This window comes from Rutidosis leptorrhynchoides, chromosome 1 (assembly GCF_046630445.1).
Source record: "Rutidosis leptorrhynchoides isolate AG116_Rl617_1_P2 chromosome 1, CSIRO_AGI_Rlap_v1, whole genome shotgun sequence".
NCBI lineage: Eukaryota > Viridiplantae > Streptophyta > Magnoliopsida > Asterales > Asteraceae > Rutidosis > Rutidosis leptorrhynchoides.
The window spans coordinates 194,145,093-194,166,494 of NC_092333.1; the positions used below are offsets into that span (position 1 = coordinate 194,145,093).

General features: G+C 34.4%; 1 protein-coding gene across 1 annotated transcript; it reads left to right on the plus strand.

Moving 5' to 3' along the window:
- The first annotated feature begins 17,796 nt into the window (after positions 1-17,796).
- Positions 17,797-18,541, plus strand: LOC139893332 (uncharacterized). The gene is made up of 3 exons (XM_071876495.1): positions 17,797-17,940; positions 18,049-18,189; positions 18,437-18,541. Exons 1-3 carry the CDS (start codon positions 17,797-17,799, stop codon positions 18,539-18,541), a joined length of 390 nt encoding a protein of 129 aa, XP_071732596.1.
- The last annotated feature ends 2,861 nt before the right edge of the window (positions 18,542-21,402 follow it).

Consider the following 21,402-nt stretch of genomic DNA (forward strand, 5'->3'; position numbering starts at 1 on the left):
TAGAATCAAGAGGTGCTCCTAGTAAAAGGGCGAGAAGTACGCCCGGAGGTGTTGAAAAAGTGAAGAAGAGGAGTAAGACAGGTTATGGGCCTACGTGCTTTCAGTGTGGAGGACGAGGCCATTTTGCACGGGATTGTACGAGTGTACCTTTAAGCATGATCAATTGCTTTATTTGCCAAAAGAAGGGACACCATAAGTCGAAGTGTTCCGAATCGTTTGTAGATCGGGTTAGGAGGTTAGAGCGTGACTATCTGATGATCAGTGGAGCGCAAAGGTCCAACGATGATGTTTCAGGTATTTTCGTCTTTGGTACAAATATGCCTTATTATTGTTTATTTGTGCCGATGGATTCGTGTATGTATTAGGGACTTAAACTTTGCTTCGAGATCTATTTAGACTCAAGTGAACTCGGTGAAGATTCGGTTTGTTGATGGTTTTGATGATAGTGCACCAGGGTAGCGCCTGAGTCGTTGACTCGTGGAAACGCTCCCTGGGGACGAATGCATAGTGGTAATACGTAGTATTGATGCGAGTGACATTCCTAATGGAAACACCCTATGATGACATTTGTATTGACGGACGAGGGCGTAAGACTTGGTGCAACCAAGCATTTCTTAGTGATAGGGTAAATGAATCCACTAAGCCATGAGAACGAACTTTGGCGTTAGGTTGTGAGCGCGTGTTCGCGTTTGTAGTGAAGTGGGTGAAACCCTTAAGAGCATGTGTGTATCATTGACCGGATGCTTTCGTAGTGGTAACGGGTAGAAAGGATTTGATAGTTGGAAAAGTCTACCTTGCGGGTAGCGGTAATTTCGTTCTAAAAGGATACGTGTTATGTTGACATTGTGTCATCACTTTAGTGGCGCAATCGGGTGACGGTAGATGTTAGTATTTATTATTATCGAATTGAGCTCTCGAGAATTCAGGAAGAGGGACCGACGCCAAGTATGTTCGTGTACGACGGTAAATGGCGAAATCGTTTGATTTTGTAATCTTGACGATTTGATTTAGGAACGAGGTTATACGTTGGGAAGTTGGTAGTGTTACATCAAAGAAATTGTGTCGACTTTATTAGGATTTATATTCCTACCGAGGAAGCGTAATGGGATTTGAGAAAGGGTACGATGCCTCATTGTCGTATACTTTAGGTAGTAGTTACAAAATAGCCATTTTGTGTACTACGAGGAAATTAGATATATGTGTTTATTTGGGGTCATCTCTCTGTTGACCGCGTTTGACTTGTGATAGGTGATGAGGGATATCCGGAAGGATTAACTCTTCGTTACCACATTTGGTTGTGATGGATGGCAAGCGGCTCTCGGGAAGAACCGTTACTTGTATATTTACGATTTTAATTGCCCATAGGAATTGTGCACATAGCCGTTTTGTGCACATGGTTGTGAGTAATAGTCGGTTTTACTCACACATTGGTATTAATAGTGCGGTAGCCGTGTTTAACAACCCGTCCTTATCCACCTGGACGAAGTCATCAACATTTGGTCCCATTGCGATGATCGACTCCAAGTAATGTCCTTAATAATGAGCAAATGCACAGCGGAAGACTTAATTCGTACCTGAGAATAAACATGCTTAAAAGTGTCAACCAAAAGGTTGGTGAGTTCATAGGTTTATCATAACAATCATTTCAATATATTAATAGACCACAAGATTTCCGTTTATAAATATATGTACACTCGCAAGTGTATAAATGTATTCTATAAGTTGTAGGCACCCGGTAACAAGCCTTAACGTTCATGTTTTACCCTCTGAAGCACACCAGATCAGGTGTGTTTAAAATAACCTCGAAGTACTAAAGCATCCCATAGTCAGGATGGGGTTTGTCAGGCCCAATAGATCTATCTTTAGGATTAGCGCCTACCGTACATAGACAAGTAGTTTAATGTTACCAAGCTAAGGGTATATTTCTGGTTTAAACCCACGTAGAATTTGTTTTAGTACTTGTGCCTATTTCGTAAAACATTTATAAAACAGCGCATGTATTCTCAGCCCAAAAATATATATTGCAAAAGCAATTAAAAAGGGAGCAAATGAAACTCACCATACTGTATTTTGTAGTAAAAATATATAGAACGACATTGAACAAGTATAGGGTTGGCCTCGGATTCACGAACCTATGTTAAGTATATATATTAACACATAAAATGGTAATCGAACAAATTTATATATTATTAGTGATTTAATTGTTATTTTAATTGAATTTTTCATTAATAACCTTATTAATTATATTTATTAATATTTATTATAAAGGTATTAATATAGTTATGTGATGTGTAGTAAATATAGTTTTATATAACTAATAATTATTTGATAAAATAATATTGATAATAATAATAACTAAAAGTTGTTTTATTTTACAATAATAATAATAATAATAATAATAATAATAATAATAATAATAATAATAATAATAATAATAATAATAATAATAATAATAGTTATTATGATAATAATATTGATAATATGAAAATAATAATATTAATTTCAAAATAATGATAATGATAGTAATAATAATAATTTTGATAAATATAATAATCTTTCTAATAATGATAATAATAATAATAATGATGATACTTTTAATATAAATGATAGTTTTTTTGTAATAAAATGATACTAATAATAATAATAATACTTTCACTAACAATAATAATTATAAATTACTACCTTAAGAGTAATAAATAAACTTCCCAAAAATGAAACTGCAACTGTTGCATGGAATCGAACCCAAGACCTCTCATTCCCCAACCAAACACCCAACCATTCCTCTGTTTCTTATTATTTGTTTTAATTTATCTGTTATACTTATTTAATCTGTATTATTCGTGCTGCTTTCTTTTATTTCCATCGTCAATTATCATCATCCTACTTCATCATCTATTATCTCTTCACATACTTGTCGTCCTCAACAAAATAAAAGTACGATATCACAGCAGAAGGAAGTCGATAGTCAACAATAGCTAATCGAGTGGAGTTTGGGCTGATTTAGAACTGATTTTACAGTAAATGTGTAATAGGCTTCGGCCTAATAGAAAGCATAAACTAAAACAGGCCCAAACGAAAAAAACAATTACTCACTCAAAACCCAATAGGAGGAAACAGTCCAGCTGTGTAAGAAAGAAAAAACGTCGGTGTTTAAATTGTGGGGTTCGTGATATGTTTGGTTGTATAACAGATCAATTAGCTGTCCCTTTTTGTGGTGGGTTCCTTGTCGACAGGGAAAAGGGAAACAGATACAAAAACGCATCATCATCTTTATCTAATTACTTTCATCATCATCGAAAAGAAATAAAAATTTCACCATCATCATTATTGTCGTTTAACCTCATCGTAGTATCAGTGGAATAGCAGCGGTTAAAGCAGGTGATCGAAATAAAAATTGTGGTGGTGGTTCGATGATTGCAGCTGGGTAGGAATAGAAAAGAATATGTTGTAGTAGCATAAAATAACAATAAAAATGGGTTTTGATGGTAGTGGAGATGGAGAGTGGTGGTGTTGGTTTGGGTTTTCCGACAACAGTGGTAAACCATAAGAGTGGTTTTTAACGAGAAACAGAAATAAAAGCAAGGTATTAGCAACAGACCCACAACAGCCATATTCGAATTTTGGTCTGTTTGTTTTCGAACAGAAACAGTAATATCGCAGGTGGCTTTTAAGTGGGTGGTGGTTGACTGTAGGGTGACAGTTGTGGAGCAGTAATAGGCGAAGGTGGTGATTAAATATCGTGGTGGTGATGGCCACGGTTGTAGAGTTGCATTTGACAGAAGAAACAACTTCGAAAATGGAAATGATGGTGATCTATGTTTGAATCAAAACAGAAATATGGCCGTGTGATATGTTTGATGATGATTATCGAATCATGGAAGAACCGAGGGTGTTGGTTGTAGGGTGTGTCACGAAAGGAAACAACAAGATCAAGGAGAAAATGATAAATGGGTTTCTTGTTTTGGGTTGTTCGATAGTAGTAAGAAAATAATAATAACAAAGATGGTGGTAAGGTTTTGAATGGTGATGGGTGGTTGTTTATGTGAGTTCCAATGGTGGTTGTTGTTTGATGATAATCAAAAACGGCAAGCATATAGGCGATGGTTGTGATGTTGTTCACAAGGATGAGAAGAAAAGAACATGGAAGGTGATGATTGTGGTTTAGTTGCATCAAAACTATCATTGGTGTAATTAATGATTATAGAGTGGTGATGGTAGAAGATTTGGAGAAGGGTTAATTCACAGAACATGAAAGAAGAAAGAATGAAGGTTGAGTTGTTTGTTCTAAATATATCTCAAATGTATATGTATGTATATATATAAATTGAGAATTTAGACTGTGGAAAAGAACAAGAAAAGAAACAGTAGGTGAGGTTGATTATTTTACTAATTATCTGTAATAATTTGATCTTATTCCAAACGTAGTGGTTGATTTCCTCAACCAAACCAAATTGACAGAATAATAAAAAAAATAAAAGCATGGTACGAATTTGGATATAACTTCTAACTAAATCAGATAGGGTCAAAATTTAGGAAAACGATTTGTATCACTTTAAGAGACAAGAAACAAAATTCGTAACAGAATGATGGGTAAGTTTCACGGATTCAATTCATACTCCATGATTTTTATATATGATAATAATAGTTAGTTATATATTTATGTAAATAATAATAATAATCCTTTTAATGTTATAAAATAATAATAACATTAATACCAAAATAATACTAGTAAAATTAATAATAATGATAGAAGTAATAAAGATTATGGAGTTGATAATTTTTAAATAAAAATAGAAATTTTTAGTAGCAATATTAATAATATTCATAATAATACGAAAATCAAAAATTTTCTATTATATATATATATAAAAAATATAATAAAGATATAACAAATTAAAGACATTTTATATCCATAAATTATATAACAATATGCTGATATTAATATTAATATTAATATTCATAATATTAATGTGAGTTATAATACTAATATTTTTAATATAACATTTATATATACTTTTCTGTTTATAATTAAAAGTTCGTGAATCATCGAGAATGGTCGAAAGTCAAATGAATACATAAACACAGTTCAAAACTTTTGAGACTCACTATTACAGACTTTGTTTATCTCGTCAAAATATAATATCGTATCAAGAGTTTGGTTTAAAATTAGTCGGAATTTTCCGGGTCGTGACAGTACCTACCCGTTAAAGAAATTTCGTCCCGAAATTTGAGTGAGGTCGTCATGACTAACAATAAAATTGTTTTTATGACGAATATGAGTTGATAAATAGAAGTTTATCATTATTGAGTAATATAGATAAAACAATTCGATCACGCGAAGAGTATAAGTGAAGCTATCACAAAAGATTGAGATAGAGATTTAACTTTTGACGTAATCATGGTGGATTTTCGGAATTCATGGAATTTAAGGAAATCTTCTATTCAGAACGAAAATGAAATAGCAACGATTTATTAGCAAACTGTTGGAATTATGGTAAGGATAAAAATATCAAGAGAATATTTTCTTGATATGTTTAGAGGTTAAATAGAATGAAAGAGTTATGTAACATGGCACCTAATGACGTTAGGATCTGTGAATCATCAAGTTCCATTAGAAACTTAGCATGACTTACTATAATATAATCACGTTGGCCAAGCGTCATTATAGTATACTAACCCATGCATCAGTTCCCAACACTTCTCCACAATTCATTCATAATTTATACTTAGATTTTACAGAAGTTTCCAATATAATGGAATACAGAAAACACGAAGAGGTAGATAATTTCGGACAAGAATATTTATGAAAATATCCTCAGAAATATCGAAGATATTTATGATGATATTTTGGAATTTCTAAGTTCGAAGGTTGATGAAGAAAAATTTTCTGCAAAATTTAACATGACTTCGGAGCAAGATATTCTCTAAAGATTTCATCGGATCCAGAATTACCTGGATTCTTTGAATATAAGGTTTGGTCCTTGTATTTGTCCTTGGTCTCCTTCATGGTGTGCTCAATCAAATTTTAAGTACCAAATTTTCTATCGAGCGCTCCTAACACTTCCTTCTTTATCATCAACTTTTGGCCATTAAGACCATCTACAACATGCTTCTTCGTCAGCATTTTCAAAGTTAACAGATCTGGTTCATCGGTTATCAAATCGAGGTGTTTTCAGGAGAATTGTGTTTTTAGATGATTAAACACTGGTAGTAGTATGGTTGAATATAAAAGGTTCCCCGGTAACAATAAAAGAACACGCATATATAACAAGGTTATAATAAGGTTGTTTTGAACGAAAAGTTGGAATTGTATTGCTGGAGCTGTGACAAAATTTGCTACTTTGAAAGGGATTACCAAATTATTTTGGGTAATAATAACGCTAAATAAACTATCACAGCTATGAGTTAAACATTTACTCAGGTTCTGAATGTTTTCAGGTGCATAACTAAATGCTTCAATCTTTTCTTCCGTAGATAAAATGCGGCTGGTTCATCCTCTCGATCGAGGTGTCTTCATGAATCATAAAAGATTTGAACAAAGATTGTAATCGTTAAGATACAATTGAGGTTTAAGATGAAATCAAGTGGCAAACTTGAAGTATTGTTTAATTTCATATGTTATAATCAATATTTTAATTCATTTTAATTGTCCAATGTTATTGGTTCACAGTCGATAGTCTACAGTTAACAGTCCAGTAATTCATATATAGTTTATTATATTATATTCGAATTAATTAATACGTGTCGTGACCCGTATACGTCTCAGACTCGATCACAACTCAAAGTATATATATTATTATAGAATCAACCTCAACCCTGTATAGAGAACTCGATCATTACTGCATATAGAGTGTCTATGGTGATTCCAAATAATATATATAGATGCGTCGATATGATATGTCAAAACCTTGTATACATGTCCCGATATTTAAAGTGCGTAAAATAAATACAGAAATTAAATGACGATAAATAAAATGCGTAAAGTAAATAACAGAAATTAAATGACGAAAAATTGCGAGAATGTAAATTGTGATAATTAAATTGCGATAAATAAAGTGTAATCAGTTAGCTGGGAACAATTAGCTAGGAACAGTTAGCGTGGATTCTTAACAAAATTTCTCATAGTTAATTTGTTTGTTTCTAACAAATTTTATTTTGTCAAATGTTTCCTTCATTAAGCCACTTGATTTTTGATAAATCAAAATCCAAATATGAAATTGGATGAATATGATTATTCTGCGGTAAATTGATATGTATATCTGTAGATGTAAATAGGATAGTAAATACTGTTGAATCAGATTTGAAAGAATGTACAGTGTAACTTATTAATGTGAAATCTAAATATTCCTCGGGTATTACCTACCCGTTAATATATTTTCACCATTAACAATTTATATAAAAGAATTATTAATTACATTCTTTATGAAAACATATATACATATATATTTTCTTCAGATGTAATCATGGATTTAATGAGTCAATAAGATATTAAACTCATTTGATTTATCGTTAATACTAGATTACATAATCTCTAAAACTTTAGAAATTACATAATCGCCATGTCGAGCGAAGATAATCGACGTAGAACGATATGTAGAACGATGATTATACTCTAGGTACAGAATGAGATGTCGAAGCTGGTGACGCGGATGTTGTTGTTGGTGGTACTAGTGCTGTTGGTGTTGAGGCTGGTGATGTTACTGGTGTTGGTGATACTGATGTTGGTGGTACTGTTAGTGTCGGTGATGCTGCTGGTGCTTGTAAGTTTTGAACCATATTCTCCAAGGTTAGCACTCGAGCTCGAAGTTTTTTAACTTCTTCTAATAACCCTGGTTGGTTATCAGTGTGAGGTACAGATCGGATATCTTCTCTAGTTCCGTTAATGGTAGTCTCAAGATGAAAAATTCTCGCAAAAAGGGTATAAACGGTGTTGCGAACAGGTTCGCCGGTGAGCGGGTCGAGTACTCCAAGGTTAGGTGGTAGATTCGGTTCATGATATGGAGTACCTTCTTCCCTTCTACATAGGGTGAGTATGTCGCGAACCCACCCCCATCTTCTCCAGTAATCACGGTAGTTGATTGGTTGGTGTGCTCCAGTCACACTGTCTTCGGAGTCAAAGGAACTTGGACGATTCGTAGAGGCCATCTTTCGCGATCACAGAAAAATATTTTTGGTATGAAACGTTTAGTGACAGCAACTGATAGTTGGATGGTATTCTCAATGCATAATATTCATAGATATATATAGTACCAAAATTCCTTAAATTACGGAGAAATTTACGGGAGATATCAGGCAAAGTTTATCGTAATAAATACGCTAAGATATGAATTAGCAGATACGCTAAGATATGGATTCGTCAGTACACTATCTATGCAATAAAGGCAGTAGGACGTGTCTAGACTTAGAATGATAAGCAGGTAATTTTCGACACGAAATGATAAGCAAAACTTTTGACATGCAGACACGGTCGAAGTCCAGACCCGCTAATGCATCTAAACAACTATCAGCTAGACACACTAATACAAGACCTGGTTCGCTAAGACCAATGCTCTAATAATAACTTTAACAACTCGTCCTTATCCACCTGGACGAAGTCATCAACATTTGGTCCCATTGCGATGATCGACTCCAAGTAATGTCCTTAATAATGAGCAAATGCACAGCGGAAGACTTAATTCGTACCTGAGAATAAACATGCTTAAAAGTGTCAACCAAAAGGTTGGTGAGTTCATAGGTTTATCATAACAATCATTTCAATATATTAATAGACCACAAGATTTCCGTTTATAAATATATGTACACTCGCAAGTGTATAAATGTATTCTATAAGTTGTAGGCACCCGGTAACAAGCCTTAACGTTCATGTTTTACCCTCTGAAGTACACCAGATCAGGTGTGTTTAAAATAACCTCGAAGTACTAAAGCATCCCATAGTCAGGATGGGGTTTGTCAGGCCCAATAGATCTATCTTTAGGATTCGTGCCTACCGTACATAGACAAGTAGTTTAATGTTACCAAGCTAAGGGTATATTTCTGGTTTAAACCCACGTAGAATTTGTTTTAGTACTTGTGCCTATTTCGTAAAACATTTATAAAACAGCGCATGTATTCTCAGCCCAAAAATATATATTACAAAAGCAATTAAAAAGGGAGCAAATGAAACTCACCATACTGTATTTTGTAGTAAAAATACATAGAACGACATTGAACAAGTATAGGGTTGGCCTCGGATTCACGAACCTATGTTAAGTATATATATTAACACATAAAATGGTAATCGAACAAATTTATATATTATTAGTGATTTAATTGTTATTTTAATTGAATTTTTCATTAATAACCTTATTAATTATATTTATTAATATTTATTATAAAGGTATTAATATAGTTATGTGATGTGTAGTAAATATAGTTTTATATAACTAATAATTATTTGATAAAATAATATTGATAATAATAATAACTAAAAGTTGTTTTATTTTACAATAATAATAATAATAATAATAGTTATTATGATAATAATATTGATAATATGAAAATAATAATATTAATTTCAAAATAATGATAATGATAGTAATAATAATAATTTTGATAAATATAATAATCTTTCTAATAATGATAATAATAATAATAATAATGATGATACTTTTAATATAAATGATAGTTTTTTTATAATAAAATGATACTAATAATAATAATAATACTTTCACTAACAATAATAATTATAAATTACTACCTTAAGAGTAATAAATAAACTTCCCAAAAATGAAACTGCAACTGTTGCATGGACTCGAACCCAAGACCTCTCATTCCCCAACCAAACACCCAACCATTCCTCTGTTTCTTATTATTTGTTTTAATTTATCTGTTATACTTATCTAATCTGTATTATTCGTGCTGCTTTCTTTTATTTCCATCGTCAATTATCATCATCCTACTTCATCATCTATTATCTCTTCACATACTTGTCGTCCTCAACAAAATAAAAGTACGATATCACAGCAGAAGGAAGTCGATAGTCAACAATAGCTAACCGAGTGGAGTTTGGGCTGATTTAGAACTGATTTTACAGTAAATGTGTAATGGGCTTCGGCTTAATAGAAAGCATAAACTAAAACAGGCCCAAACGAAAAAAACAATTACTCACTCAAAACCCAATAGGAGGAAACAGTCCAGCCGTGTAAGAAAGAAAAAACGTCGGTGTTTAAATTGTGGGGTTCGTGATATGTTTGGTTGTATAACAGATCAATTAGCTGTCCCTTTTTGTGGTGGGTTCCATGTCGACAGGGAAAAGGGAAACAGATACAAAAATGCATCATCATCTTTATCTAATTACTTTCATCATCATCGAAAAGAAATAAAAATTTCACCATCATCATTATTGTCGTTTAACCTCATCGTAGTATCAGTGGAATAGCAGCGGTTAAAGTAGGTGATCGAAATAAAAATTGTGGTGGTGGTTCGATGATTGCAGCTGGGTAGGAATAGAAAAGAATATGTTGTAGTAGCATAAAATAACAACAAAAATGGGTTTTGATGGTAGTGGAGATGGAGAGTGGTGGTGTTGGTTTGGGTTTTCCGACAACAGTGGTAAACCATAAGAGTGGTTTTTAACGAGAAATAGAAATAAAAGCAAGGTATTAGCAACAGACCCACAACAGCCATATTTGAATTTTGGTCTGTTTGTTTTCGAACAGAAACAGTAATATCGCAGGTGGCTTTTAAGTGGGTGGTGGTTGACTGTAGGGTGATGGTTGTGGAGCAGTAGTAGGCGGAGGTGGTGATTAAATATCATGGTGGTGATGGCCACGGTTGTAGAGTTGCATTTGACAGAAGAAACGACTTCGAAAATGGAAGTGATGGTGATCAATGTTTGAATCAAAACAGAAATACGACCGTGTGATATGTTTGATGATGATTATCGAATCATGGAAGAACCGAGGGTGGTGGTTGTAGGGTGTGTCACGAAAGGAAACAACAAGATCAAGGAGAAAATGATAAATGGGTTTCTTGTTTTGGGTTGTTCGATAGTAGTAAGAAAATAATAATAACAAAGATGGTGGTAAGGTGTTGAATGGTGATGGGTGGTTGTTTATGTGAGTTCCAATGGTGGTTTTTGTTTGATGATAATCAAAAACGGCAAGCATATAGGCGATGGTTGTGATGTTGTTCACAAGGATGAGAAGAAAAGAACATGGAAGGTGATGATTGTAGTTTAGTATCATCAAAACTATCATTGGTGTAATTAATGATTATAGAGTGGTGATGGTAGAAGATTCGGAGAAGGGTTAATTCACAGAACATGAAAGAAGAAAGAATGAAGGTTGAGTTGTTTGTTCTAAATATATCTCAAATGTATATGTATGTATATATATAAATTGAGAATTTAGACTGTGGAAAAGAACAAGAAAAGAAATAGTAGGTGAGGTTGATTATTTTACTAATTATCTGTAATAATTTGATCTTATTCCGAACGTAGTGGTTGATTTCCTCAACCAAACCAAATTGACAGAATAATAAAAAAAATTAAAGCATGGTACGAATTTGGATATAACTTCTAACTAAATCAGATAGGGTCAAAATTTAGGAAAACGATTTGTATCACTTTAAGAGACAAGAAACAAAATTCGTAACAGAATGATGGGTAAGTTTCACGGATTCAATTCATACTTCATGATTTTTATATATGATAATAATAGTTAGTAATATATTTATGTAAATAATAATAATAATCCTTTTAATGTTATAAATAATAATAATATTAATACCAAAATAATACTAGTAAAATTAATAATAATGATAGAAGTAATAAAGATTATGGAGTTGATAATTTTTAAATAAAAATAGAAATTTTTAGTAGCAATATTAATAATATTCATAATAATACAAAAATCAAAATTTTTCTATTATATATATATATAAAAAATATAATAAAGATATAACAAATTAAAGACATTTTATATCCATAAATTATATAACAATATGCTGATATTAATATTAATATTAATATTCATAATATTAATGTGAGTTATAATACTAATATTTTTAATATAACATTTATATATACTTTTCTGTTTATAATTAAAAGTTCGTGAATCATCGAGAATGGTCGAAAGTCAAATGAATACATAAACACAGTTCAAAACTTTTGAGACTCACCATTACAGACTTTGTTTATCTCGTCAAAATATAATATCGTTTCGAGAGTTTGGTTTAAAATTAGTCGGAATTTTCCGGGTCGTGACACCGTGTTTCACTCACATATTGTTGGTAGTGTTGCAATAGCCATTTTTGCGCACTACGGATATATCACGATAGCCGTTTTTGTACACCTTGAGTTTTGTATTGAATAACCTTCTTATTGTTAGTATTGAAAAAATACTGGTTGTATACGCCAGTGGTTCGGTCATGAGGACCATGTTGTGTGACTAGTGATACAATAGCTGTGTTCTGATCAAATACTTGCGGTAGATGCGTATTAGCCGTGTATGCGTACTAAGAGGGGTGTTAGGTGGAAGGTGTTATCCGTAAGGATTCATTTTTACTTGGCCTTCATCTTTTGGGTTGTTGACATTAGGTTGAGACTTGGTGGTTTTTAGCATTGTACTTGGTAAGGGTACGCTAGGGGATTGATATCTTGGCACGAGATCGGTTAAGTTCTTCCCGATATAAGGGATTGAGCAAACTTTGTGCTCGGAATTGTGGACTTTAGTAAATTGCGGGTGACAATTTGGTTATTAATGTTGACTCTTAGAGAATGATTGCCTAGAGAAGTTGGAAGAATACGTGACGACTTCGCGTATTCTAAGTGATCATTATAGACTTCGGATGTTGTGTGTATTGCACGTTTCGGAATGCGTGCAAGTGTGTATTTAGTTATTGGAATAATCTTCGAATTAATGATTAATTGACGATTCGATTTCAATGGCGGTTTTGTGATTGTGTGGCGAGTGTTGTACGCTCTTGACAGTCACTCTTTTCTTTTATGATTTTGGGGGTGTACGCGGTGTGCCGTTCTAGAGGCATTTCCGTTAATCGCGTTCGTGTGCGAGTAGAGTCTTGGTGGTTAACTATCCTTATGTATGTAAGTAACCGGGTTAATGGTTAGGACCAAGTTGGAAAGGTGTAAGCCTTGGTGTTCCAAGCGTCTCCTTAGTGTTGAGATGGAATATAAGTAGACTAGCTATGCGGCCTAGGTGGATAGTGACTAGCAGGTGCCGCTAGGAAGTCATGGGTGTCGAGCCGTAAGGTTCGTTAGATTTGTGTGACCGCGTGTAGTTAGGTGACATGTGACATCAGGAGTAGACCCCGTAAGGGTCGAGTCTGGGAGACTCGGTGTTAGTAATCGGAGTTGGATAACACAACGTCAGGTGCCTCCTTATACCTACTAGTGTAACTTTTGACCCCGATGATGTGATTGCTTTGATTTTGGGTACCGGTGAGAAACTCGAATTTACAACGGTGGTATAGTGTGATGTTTAGCAAGCGTTGACACTCAAATGATTTGAAAGACCGAGGTTCAAATATCTTATAGCGAGTCCTTGGAAGGATTATTTAGTATGACCAACGCCGGAGAATGCGGAAAAGTTCCTATCTAGTAGACGTGATGAGCGAACGGGTGTCGCTCATTTAGGAAAGGAAAGCTTCGATGGTCTTCGAAAAAGTCCCAAGTTGGACTTTGGAGTTAATTGCGAAGGTAGTTAGCGACGTGAGACGGTATGGCGAAGTTCCCGATAGAGGGATACCAGAGATTTTCGAAAAGTGTCGGGATGATTCCCGAATATTCCACGATTGATAGGCATGACGACAATGATTGTCGGTGGATTGTACTACTTTTAGGACGACTATGGAGTGTAGGGTACGAGTTTGGATACTCGGCGTAAGAGCAAACGGTTGTTGTATTATGATGCGCTAGTGTACGAAGTGAGAACCCGGATGAGTGATTGCTACAAGTGTAATTCCGCATTGGAGACGGAAATGTTCAAGGTAGAGTGCTTAACTTCTAGTATTTGGTACGGATCACGAGGACGTGATCCAATCTAAGTGGGGGAGAGTTGTAAGACCCGAATATTTTATTGTACTTATGTGTGTATAAGTTATTCAAGTTGTGGGGTTTAGGTTGTATTTAATTAAAAGGCAAAAGAAGCTGAACTGGGCATTTGGCGCGCCGCGCGGCCTTATGGCGCGCCGCGCCATTACAGGCTGACAGCTCACTTTGTTTTTTAATTAGATATTTTGAGGGCAATTGGGTAAATTCACTTGAGGGCCGACCTTAAGGCCCTAGATCAGTTTTGGGGAGCCTCATAACTCCATTTTCATCTACTTCACTTCTTCCAATTTAGTTTCTAGAGAGAGAGAGATTCTTAGTGAGGGAAAGCTTGAATCAAGGAAGAAGGAGGCGATTTCGGATCAAAGTGCGGGTATTAAAGTTGTTCATCTTTCCTCTAGCTACGTTTTGATCATAGTGGTATGTTTAATTTGTGAAAGGGTTAGAGTTAGGGTTAATGATGAACTTAAAACCCATTTGTGGGTGAATGGGGTGTTTTTGGATGAATTTGGGTCATGAAGACTCAAAGATGACTAACTAGGGTTTTCAAGTGTTAGATTGATGATTATGAACTTAATTGGTTAGTTAAAGTACTAGAACACTTTAATGATATGTAAATGGGTGTTACTGGGTACGGATGACCCAAATGGGTGTGTTGACTTTGAAATGGGTCAAATGAGTCTTTAGTGACCTAAGCGGCCTAGCAAGTATGAAAACGAGTTAGCCTTGTGACCTAAGTGTGTTTTAAACCCATCTTGATGAATGATTAGGGTTTTGGTGTGTGTTGACCCAATTTAGGGTTAAGGGTGCAAATGGGTTGAAATTGCACCTTGGGTCAAAATGGCTTAGAATGGTGAAAGGGTTTGGTTGACCGACTTGAGTTTGCGTTTGATTATATGTATAATGTGATAGGTACATTACTTTGAGGTTTCGCAAGCTCGGGTATCTTTTCACAAGACTTTGAGGTGAGTGGAATAATTATATGCGTATGTATATAATGTATCTATTTGTTGTAGCGTGAAATGTGTAGTGTCGAGGTGCTAAGACACCATGTTTCACGTGAAGAGTGTAGCATCGAGGTGTTAAGATGCCACTCGGGTGTAGCATCGAGGTGTTAAGATGCCACCTAGGAGTGTAGTGTCGAGGTGTTAAGACACCACTCCGTAAATTAATGAGTGATGCATCGAGGTGTTAAGATGCCACTCGGGGTGATGTGCCGAGGTGTTAAGGTGCCACCCTAGGGGTTAGTGGCGCGAGGTGTTAAGTGCCCTAACGGATGTTGTGAACACCGATGGCGTTTTCGCGAGCGCCGTTCCCTTGTACTATTGGTTAACCATGGTTATTTGTGTGGTAAGCATATTATATTATTCGAGTTATATTTATATGTGGTTGTTATGCTAGCTTGTGGTATTGGAGGTTTATAGCTTGTTATTGCGACGATAAGCTAATTGTGTTTGTTAGCATGTTTGCGGTTTGTGTAAGTGTATGCAAGTAGGTATAATTATATATGTATTCGTATAATTATTGCATTCACTAAGCTTTGCTTACCCTCTCGTTGTTTACTATTTTTATAGGTTCGGTGGTGGACAAGTGTAAGGGCATTATCATGGATTAGAGATCCCGCTTGTTGATTAGGGGACGCTTTTGGCTTTAGTAGCTCTTGGAGTTTGACCGATAGTTGGGTAGTTTAATCCCAAACGCCATGCTCATTGTGTGGTTTGGAACTTAAACTTTTTGGTGGTCGAAACTCGTAAATTGTATTAAACTCGTAAAACGGCCGATGTGGGCCCCGCTTGTAAAACATTGATTTTATATTTGAAACAGGTTAGTTTTACATATTTGGATGTATGGTAAAAAGCATTTCGTCTAAAAGTGTCGGGAACTAGTCAATCTTTTTCGCATTTTGAGACTTTCCGGATAGACCCGAATGGCGAGCTGCGCGGCCATCCCGGCGCGCCGCGCCAGTTCACTGTGCAGCAAAATTTTTTTATTTTGTATTTTCACGTGGTTTGTTCGCGGGTTGGTTTGGGTTGTTACAAAAATATTATATATACTTTGAGTTGTGATCTAGCCTGAGGCTTGTATACACGAGGTCGTGGATTGATTCGGGATATATATATTGCTTTATTTCTGTACATCTAACTGTGGACAACTAGTTGTAGGTTACTAACGAGGACAGCTGACTTAATAAACTTAAAACAGTAAAACATATTAAAAATGTTGTAAATATATTTTGAACATACTTTGATATATATGTACATATTTGTTATAGGTTCGTGAATCGACCAGTGGCCAAGTCTTACTTCCCGACGAAGTAAAAATCTGTGAAAGTGAGTTATAGTCCCACTTTTAAAATCTAATATTTTGGGATGAGAAAACATGCAGTTTTGAAAATGATTTACAAAATAGACACAAGTATTAAAATTACATTCTATGTTGAATCGTTATACTGGATATCGCCCTTGTTGAACTTGGTAACCTAAGAATTGGTGTTTATTATAATTGCCACAAATTGACGCGAATCCTAAAGATAGATCTATGGGCCATTGAGAAGCCCCAGTCAGAGAATTTGAACTGCTTTAGTACTTCGATATTTATATATGGGGATATTCTAGATGCATTTGTTAATGTCAGTTACCAGGTGTTCAACCATACGAATGATTTTTATGCAGATTTCATGTTATTGAAAGATGAAATCTTGTGGTCTATTATTACAATTTGATATATAGGTTAGCCTATAACTCACCAACATTTTTGTTGACGTTTTAAAGCACGTTTATTCTCAGGTGATTATTAAGAGCTTCCGCTGTTGCATGCTAATATATGGACAAGATTTGGTGTCAGCAGGCTTGTATAATATTGTTTAAAACTGCATTCAAGATTTACTTTGTTGTAACATATTAATATTGTAAAAAAAATATATGTATTGGTAGTGTGTAAGTGTGATATTTTTAGATTATCATTTCTGATAATCTAGGTGGTGTCCTTTTAACCTTGTCCATAAAATAAAGGTTATGGTTTGTTTTAAAAACGAATGCACTCTTTGAAAAATGTCTCATATAGTGGTCAAAACCTCGCAACGAAATCAATTAATATGGAACGTTTATAATCAATATGAATGGGACATTTCACCATCAGGGTTATTACAGCAACCTGAGATTCCCGAATGGAAGTGGGAGAAGATTAACATGGACTTTATCACAAAACTACCAAAGACTGCAAATGTTTATGACACCATTTGGGTAGTAGTTGATTGTCTTACGAAATCTGCACATTTCTTACCAATGAAAGAAACTGACAAAATGGAAAAGTTGGCAAGCTTGTATATCAAGGAGATTATCTCTAGACATGGAGTCCCAGTTTCTATTATCTCTGACCGAGATAGCAGATTTATGTCAAGATTTTAGCAGTCTTTGCAACAAGCCCTAGGTACTCGTTTGGACATGAGTACAGCTTATCATCCCCAAATCAATGGGCAGAGTGAGAAAACTATTCAGACTTTGGAGGACATGCTCCGAGCATGTGTAATTGATTTTGGAAGTGGCTGGGATAAGTATCCAACTTTAGCCGAATTTTCATATAACAACAATTATCATTCGAGTATTAAAGCTGCACCATTTGAAGCTTTGTATGGAAGGAAATGTAGATCACCATTGTGTTGGAGTGAGATTGGTGATTCACAATTGACAGGACCAGATATTGTCCATGAGACGACCGAGAAGATCTTTTAGATTCAAGAAAGATTAAAGATGGCAAGAAGTAGGCAGACGAGTTATGCCGATGTTCGAAGATACTCTTTGGAATTTCAAGTAGGCGACAGAGTCATGCTTAAAGTATCTCCATGGAAGGGAGTAATAAAGATTGGGAAGCGAGAAAAGCTGAGCCCGAGATATGTAGGACCTTTTGAAGTTATTGAAAGGATTGGTCCAGTTGCATATAGATTAAAACTAGCACAATAGCTTAGTGTTATTCATAATTCTTTTCATGTTTCGAACTTGAAGAAGTGTTTATTAGATGAGAATTTAGTGATTCCTTTGGAAGAACTAAGTATAGATGACAAGTTGCATTTTTTCGAGGAACCAGTAGAGGTGATGGATCGTGAAGTGAAGAGGTTGAAGCATAGTAGGATTCCGATTGTTAAAGTTTGTTGGAATGCTCGTAGAGGTCCAGAGTTCACGTGGGAATGTGAGGACCATATAAGGCAGATATATCCTCATCTGTTCGATAATCGAAGTACCTCCTGAATTTTCGAGGACGAAATTTTCTTAACGGGTAGGTAATGTCACAACCCTAGCTTTTCCAACTTAAGTTGTCTAGTTTGACTACTTTAAGTTACAATTTCTAACTTGACGAGTAAATTTGATGATTTATGTCTTGGTCTATTTTTAGGGTTTGTATAACTCTAAGGTTGCATTTAGGTTTTACTTGTCTGAGTGTTACCTCACACATCTTGCACAATGTCCTGAAACGCTAGCTTATCACCATAAACCCTAGACTTGTAATCTATACCTTTATATATAATAACTTAATAAGTAAACTTATTAACTAAGTACTTGGATTATAAACTTATAACTAATTCACTTGGACATTAGATCATAAGTTAAGACATTTCTACTCTCACACATAGACTTGATCAAGTTGTACTTAGCCATTACTTCCATTTAGCCAACCTTAACCTATCTTGATTAGAACCTAATAGAAGCTTACTTTCTAAACCTTAACCATACAATTTAATACCTCAGATTATACAATAGATTAAACTACACAAGTACATGTACATTTAAATGCCAAAAATCAACAAAATATCTTCCATCATCATCATCTAATTCGCCATCATCGTCATCATCAACCTTAACATCACCCTTCACCATCAAGTAACAACCATGCAATCTTCTCTAAGAAGCCATGAAAAACCATAAATGTCCATGCAAAACACCATGATGGTTTTATTCATGAAGCATTAATGAAGATTTAGTAAATCATCTCTTCCTTTCTTCTCCATATGCCACGCCACCACCACCTTTCCTATATAAACCCTCTCTAGTTCATCGCTAGTCACTTAATCACTTCTTTCACACACATTTACTTCAATTTATAGATCCAAAACACTCTCTTCATCATCTTCTCAAGCCTAGAGGAACCTTTCTCTTCAAGGTATAACCATTTACTTCAATTCTATCATCTTTTCTAGTCATCTTCAAGAGTAATTAATGTGTAAAAGCTTGATCTAGAGTGCTTAATCACTCAATGATGATTACATGGATAGCCTTGATCTTGATATTAGATGAGTAATCTTAAGTTTCTTACATGTCCAATGACTTAAAATAAAATTAAAACAAGAATTTTATTGACTAAAACACATAGATACAACTTAGGCTAAATCTGTCCAAAATAAGTACTATAAAATCACGAATTAAAAACTCATTTAGACTTTAGATATGAACCTTATAATTTTATCATATGTCTATATATATGTTTTAAGCTTTCTATAAAAGTTTCATGAATTATTTCAAAGAAAAAGGAAATTTTCATTTTTTATTTTCTCACTACATGTCTGTTTTCAAGCAAATCTGACAACATCCTAAACAATCAAGTATAAACCAAAAACTAGAATAATTCTGAAAATACATGCTTATATTCTTAAAAGGGTATAAGTAAAGGAGTAAACCAAGATTTGAAACACCAAAATACATGTATTATTTTGGGAGAAAAAGCCATTTAGATTTGACATAAGAAATTGTTGAAGTCGGATTTTAGTCCAAAACCTCACTTCTAAAAACTAGGTTAATAAAGACCTGGAGGTGATTCCTTTTAAACAAGAGTACTTTTATTTGTCCTATACTCTCTGTAAAAATCCTAAGTCAAACAAAAGTACTTTACTATTTTAAAACATACATGGAAGCTTATAGTGTAACTCTGGACAGTTTTGCACACCTGTAAGAGGATGAACTTTTGACCAACTTTTATTTCAAATCTAAAAGCTAACCTTATATGGTTGGAAACTAGAATCAATAACCTTTCCATAGGTGGTAATCTAACCTTAAATGGATGTCTAGATTGATAGGGACACATGGACTAAATTGATGGTAAAACTGGTCAAAACTATCAAACACTTAAACTATGAACTATATAACATTTTGAAACCGTGAATCAAAATGGACATGTAAGATCACTTGAGAACTGATCTTAGAGCCAACCTAAATACTATAATAAATAGTATAACTTCTGACCTTATAATATTCATTAGGTCTCAAACCCGGAACACCGCATATTATCTAAACCGACTACCGTGTACGCTTGGCACCGCATCATTTGTGAGTTTGTAGTCCCATTTTTACTCAATCTTTTTGGGATGAGAAAATACTTGTTTACTATTTTACGTATTGGACTCGAGTACATATAACTATATTCTATGTTTGAGTAACAAAGGTCAATTCAAGAAAGCCCGATTTTGATATCATTAAATGCCGGTTTGGTGAACGCGAATAATATGAATAGATCAATTTAAGGTAACTCCTCACATCAGGATAGGCCTTCTAGGCTATCGGATGCATAACCTTCAACTATTTGCACTTAGACCTTAAGTGACGCTCGTTTTCGGGTACTATTACGTTAACGTTCGATATGGAAAGCTTATAAACTGAATAGATTTTCAATTGTTTTGAACTGAAATCTTGAGGTCTAGTAACTTATGCATTATATCTAAACCTATGAAATCACCAATATTTATATTGACGTTTTTAAGTATTTTTCTCAGGTACTTAGCTTTTTGGAGCATTTTAGGTCGGGCATCGTGGAGTATAAAAACGTCTTTTTGTTTAAATCTACTATTGATAGGCTAGATTATGATGTATTTGTATTCATACTATGGTTGTATTGTATTTTTGTAACCACGATGTACCAAAACTAAAAACAGGGACCGTGACGTAATAAAATTTATGTTTTCGCTGTTGACGTTAACTATAACCCGGGACAATATGTTAAATTTCACACCATGTCTTGGGAAATCGAGACGGGGGTCGTGACACTTCCGAACAAGTCAAACATCTTGTCACATAGGAAGCCACTTCTTCCTTGAAATTAGGCCACCAATAGTGTTCTTTGAGATCATGGTACATCTTCCCATATGTAACATCCCAAATATTTAAGGTATTATTTTATGTAAATTTTTTTATTGCTAAGAAATTAAATGGTAAAGGTTATTTTATGTTAAATGGATAAAAGTTAAGTTTATTGGTTAAGTTAAGAAGGACTAATAGTGCAAAGTTAGAATTAAGGACCTCCTTAACTATAGATGTGATGGGGAGGGTAGAAAGTGTAAATAAGCCAAAGTTATTTTAAATAAAAGAAATCAA